This window comes from Vollenhovia emeryi, unplaced genomic scaffold (genome assembly GCF_000949405.1).
Source record: "Vollenhovia emeryi isolate VEMERY1.0 unplaced genomic scaffold, V.emery_V1.0 DF939121.1, whole genome shotgun sequence".
Classification (NCBI taxonomy): Eukaryota; Metazoa; Arthropoda; class Insecta; order Hymenoptera; family Formicidae; genus Vollenhovia; species Vollenhovia emeryi.
In genome coordinates, this window is record NW_011967245.1 from 1,384,721 (window position 1) to 1,389,552 (window position 4,832).

At 47.8% G+C, this 4,832-nt stretch overlaps 1 protein-coding gene across 4 annotated transcripts in view; it reads left to right on the forward strand.

Annotated features, from left to right (window-relative positions):
• Positions 1-185: 185 nt before the first annotated feature.
• Positions 186-4,832, forward strand: part of LOC105570188 (myosin heavy chain, non-muscle) — a 44,783-nt gene continuing 40,136 nt past the window's right edge. For 3 of the 4 annotated variants that reach the window (XM_012027201.1, XM_012027202.1, XM_012027203.1), the window contains exon 1: positions 188-1,246. In XM_012027201.1, coding sequence (XP_011882591.1) covers positions 890-1,246 — 357 coding nt within the window. In that variant the 5' untranslated portion in view covers positions 188-889. Of the gene's footprint in view, positions 1,247-4,832 lie in introns of all 4 variants that reach the window. The other variant, XM_012027204.1, reaches the window with a different exon arrangement.

The window sequence follows — 4,832 nt, forward strand, 5'->3', positions numbered from 1 at the left end:
GTTGATACACTGTTGGATATAATAAAAACATGGCGGAAAATTGAGAACGCCCAGATCAAAGGTGCCGACAGAGAGTGGGCATACTGGTTATACTGTGGTGAAATGGTCGGAGAGCGGGAGCGCGCCGCTGATTGGCGGTCGCGGGGCGTTGGTGGGGGGCGAGAGCCGAATGCGGCGCGGTGCCGCGGGCGGTCACGCTCGGCGACCATCGGCGGCAGTTGTGTTCGGCGCGGTCGAGGCGTGAGTTGCGAGGGAGATCGAGAAGGAGATCGAGAGAGCGAGCGGGATAAGGAGAGGAGCGATTCCCTGCGAGGGAGAAGGAACGCGGGGCTCGCGAAAGTCGGCCGCGATCCCGTCACATGTGCGTGCTCGCCGTCGCCGGCGCGACAGCAGATTTTCGAAAGCGCGGAGGGCGAGTCGCGCCCGTCGCCGCGGCCAGGCAGCGGCGGTAGTGGTAGTGGCGGGTGGTGGTGGTGTAACAGTGGTAGTGGCGGGTGGTGTTGGTGCCGCCGTCGCGCACTCGTCGTTGGTCGCGCATCGTGGCGACAGCTAGTAGCGGCAGCCGTCGTCCTCGCCGCCGCCGCCGTCGTCGTCGTCGCCGTTGAGGGGCTCGGTCAGGCTCGACTCCGAGTCGATCGTGTCGCGCCCGCGAGTACGATACGCCACAGCACGCGACGGGTAGTCTCTCGCGCGCGCGCGTTGGGCAAAAACGAGGTAGCGGTTAACGGTGTGCGGTGCGCGCGCGCGCGTGCGTGCGTGCGTGCAAGGGACGAGAGAGAAAGTACAGTCGGGGACGCACAAGGGGCAGGTCCGCGGCGGCAGCAGCCAGCAAGAGAGTAGCAGCAGCAGCTTTGCCGCGTCGTGTTGCGCGCTCGCTCGCTAAACAAAGATGGCGGACGTGGACTCGAGGGTAGACCGGTCCGATCCGGAGCTGCGTATCTTGTCGGTGGACAGGAACAGCTTCAACGACCCGGCCACCCAGGCGGAATGGACGCAGAAGAAGCTGGTGTGGGTGCCGCACGAGACCCAGGGCTTCGTCGCCGCCGGCATCAAGGGCGAGCGCGGCGACGAGGTCGAGGTGGAGATCGCCGAGACCGGCAAGCGTGTGCTCGTCGCCAAGGACGACATACAGAAGATGAATCCGCCCAAGTTCGACAAGGTCGAGGACATGGCGGAGCTTACCTGTCTCAACGAGGCCTCCGTGCTGCATAACCTCAAGGACCGATACTACTCCGGATTGATTTACGTGAGTGTGCGCCAGAGAGCCTCCGGCTCTCTCTCTCTCTCTCTCTCTCTCTCTCTCTCTCTCTCTCTCTCTCTTTCTCTTTCTCTCTTTCTCTTTCTCCTTTGCTACCTTTCTCCCTTACCTACGGTTCCTCTCTTATTCCTGGCATCGCGCCTGCCTTCCCGGTTCGCCGCGCGATCGAGCGCGCTCTTCTTCCGTTCGGTTTCGAGTGGTATTTAAATCTCTCGCCTCTCTCTCGCCGCTAACCCAATTTTCCTTCTCAGTCCGCGCTGCGGATTGATTCGCCACCGGGCCTCTTCTCACGTTCCAAGAAGTCCGAGTTTGTCGAGAGAGAGCGCGCGCGCGCGAGAGAGAGAGATTCATGTACCCTTTGTTACAATAACAGAATATATGTATATATACGTTGTATATATGTATGCTTATGTCAATTTCCACTCTAGATGGAGTTTGACACCAAGTATTTCTCGTATTTAAAAGTACACACAATTCGCTCCAATAGATGGAATAGACTCTTGAAATTATTATTACTCTCGTACGTTGATTAAGTTATTTATTTATTTTGTGTTTATCTAGTTTTTAAGTATATGTAAGTATATTTCAGCAAGAAAGAGTGAAGCGATAGCAAAAATTTGCTCCGCCATAAACTGAAAGAAGCATAAGTTATCATTAGGCGGAAACGCTGGGCTCCGCTAATTCGGATTCTCGATTTAGAAAATGTAGAACGAATGAGAGAGAAAGAGGCGCGAAAAAATAAATCTCCCTTTCAACGGCTCGCGCCGTTCCGGAGCGGTTCTAGAGCGAACGATTTCCGGCTTGTCTCGCTGCGAACGATTCGGCGCGTCTCTCCCGGCTCTTTTGTTCCTTCGCGACATTAAGAATCGAGACGGTCTCGTGGAAAGCCGCCGCTGCCGCCACCGCCGCGTCGCGATGCAGGTGCAAATGCCAGATGCGTGCCGGCCCTTCCACGCGTCCCCTAGGGCCGGTTCCTTCAACGTCGGTTAACTCGGACTCTCGGTTTGAAACGTTCCTTCGCGCTTTCGCCAGAAACCGGAAGGTGTTCTGCAGAAAAGTCTCTGGCAGGCGAAACGCGCGGGTTTCAACCGACGTTTGCAAAATGAAATAATTGGCTTTTGAGCACCTCTCGTTGCTCGCGTAGCTTGGGATTGTAATTCCGAGGGGAACATACGCGGTGGAAAAATTTGTGGTAAACAGATATCACATGCCCCAATTGGTCCACATAAATTTTTGTGTTAATTTAACATAATATGGATATGTTCAATGACGACGCTAATACTCTGTTAATCTTTTAACGCAAAATAAATGTAGATCTCAAAATAATTTGAAATAAATTTTGCGTAAAATTAACATATTTTTAATGACAAAATGAATTTTAAAAATTAATTTTTACATTTCACAGATGTAATAAGTCAAATGACGATTCGAAATCACTCTCACTTATGTTATATAGAATAAGATTAACATTTTATTCTGTAAATTTTAACAGATAAATCTTGTTACTAATAATATAGAGAATATATGTGTTGTGTAAGATAAAAAAAATAAGTACACATTGTGTCGTTTTACCATTTCTTTTTAGTTACTTTAATAATTTTACATTTGAGGTCAATTAACACAAGAGCAATATGTTAACACATGAACATTTAACACAAAAATTTTAACCGGCATTTTTTTAATTTCATGGCGTCACTGTCCACTTCACTCTATTCGAGTAGCGACAGAATAAGAAAATAATTAACAATGGCTCGTATGATAAAATCAAGTTTAATGAAAGGGTTTCGGCTCCGTTTCGAGCCCTTCTCAAGTAAACTGAAACCATACGGCATAAACATATAATAATATAAAATAATAAATTAAAGAGAAACCAGCACACGGAACGTTGTAGATAAATAAATATATTGCCAGTTTGGTCAACGTACAACATAGCATTTTTATCTCTTTTATTTGAATATTGCTGGTGATAAGAAAGACTTTTATTATAATGAAAGGGGCTCAGAGCCTGAACAGGATTGTAATGTCCGATAAAATTACTTTATTATAATAGCAAATGTATATATACTTTTCGGTTCTTATTGGACCATCTTCAGTATAACGAAGAAAATTAATACAACTAAAAATATATATCGATTGGCGAATTAAAAAAATACATAGATTACGCAGTCAGTAATATAATATAATGGAATAAGAAAAGCCCAGTTTTTCATTTTCTGGTTAAATGTTAGTCGACTTTCCATCTTTTTCTATATTTATTATCCAAGAAGAGACAGGCGATCGACTAAAGCCAACGGCACACGATACTAATTTTTCTCTACTGGATTGCTCACGAGAGCCAATCAGGATGCAGAGTTTTAGATCGGGGCGACTTGAGGCTAAAAGGAAAAATAGTATCGTTTGCCGTTGGCTTAACTTCCGACCGAGCCTAAGCGAGACTGTCACATAAATTATAGATTTTTACTACTGGCTGCGAATATTAGAATACAGCCCTCGAGCTGAAGAATAAATCAGGCTTGCATTTATACTGCGCTGTTTATGGGATAACCTGGTGTTTCATATTTTCATGTTCTTCTCCGAATTCGTGGTAAAGCAAATTATAGATGAGTGTAGATGAATGTAGATGAGGAAGTTCGGAAAAGGGTCGAGAGCCAGGATTATTTGGCATGAGACAGAGAAAAGGGTTAAACGCGCGATTAGCGTCAATCTCTGCCGAGGGTGACCGACTCCGAAATTTTCCCAGCGACTTCCCGAGAAACGCTGGAAATTCCACCTCCTCGGGGCGTTGCGGAATTAATATGTTCGTCGTAGCGCGAGGCACGCCGGTGACTCACCATCGCTCGCGTCCAGCGAGCCCGGCTCCGAATTCGCGCTGGCCGTCGTTAATTTCTAAGTGAAAATCAAATCCCCCCCCCCCCCCGCGGGATCCACGTGGAATCCCTCGGCGTCGGCGGCTGCTCGACAGCTTCAAAATATTTACGGAGCGGCGCTCCCGGTGGAAACGCGCGAAACGCAAAAACGACGAGGTATTCCTCGCCGGGCGCACAAGTCGGGCATTGTCGCGTGGAAAAACACGCGTATACGTTTCGAGTTATGCGGTCTGTCGCCCCTTTTTTTCTTCGCACTAACCAGAGATGAAACGGGATAAGTAAATCAATAGCGCGAAAGTGGAACGCTATATCGAACCCGTCGCCGGGCAGTGGAAGAGAGGAAATTTCCATGCCGAAACATTCGTTTCTCTGTACCCGCGATACATTCTTTATAATATACTCTTTCAACATTCGCGTAAACGGTTCTATTTTCTCATAACTCTTTGTCTCAGCTGGCAAAATGTATTTTCACTCCTTCGTACAGCATACATTTTTGTGCACTCGTCGTTCGGCGGAGTGGCATCACAATGTCCCCCGGTCTGTCGCGTTTGTCTCTCACCCACGCTCCCGACTATTTCTAATCTATTTCTTAATTGCCCCCCGCGGTAGCGTGTTCTTTAAGAACTTAAAAATAAATGTATACACATTATAGCCTCTGTCTTATGGACACAAACTCCAATGCTTGTAGCGTACTGTCTACTTTAGTA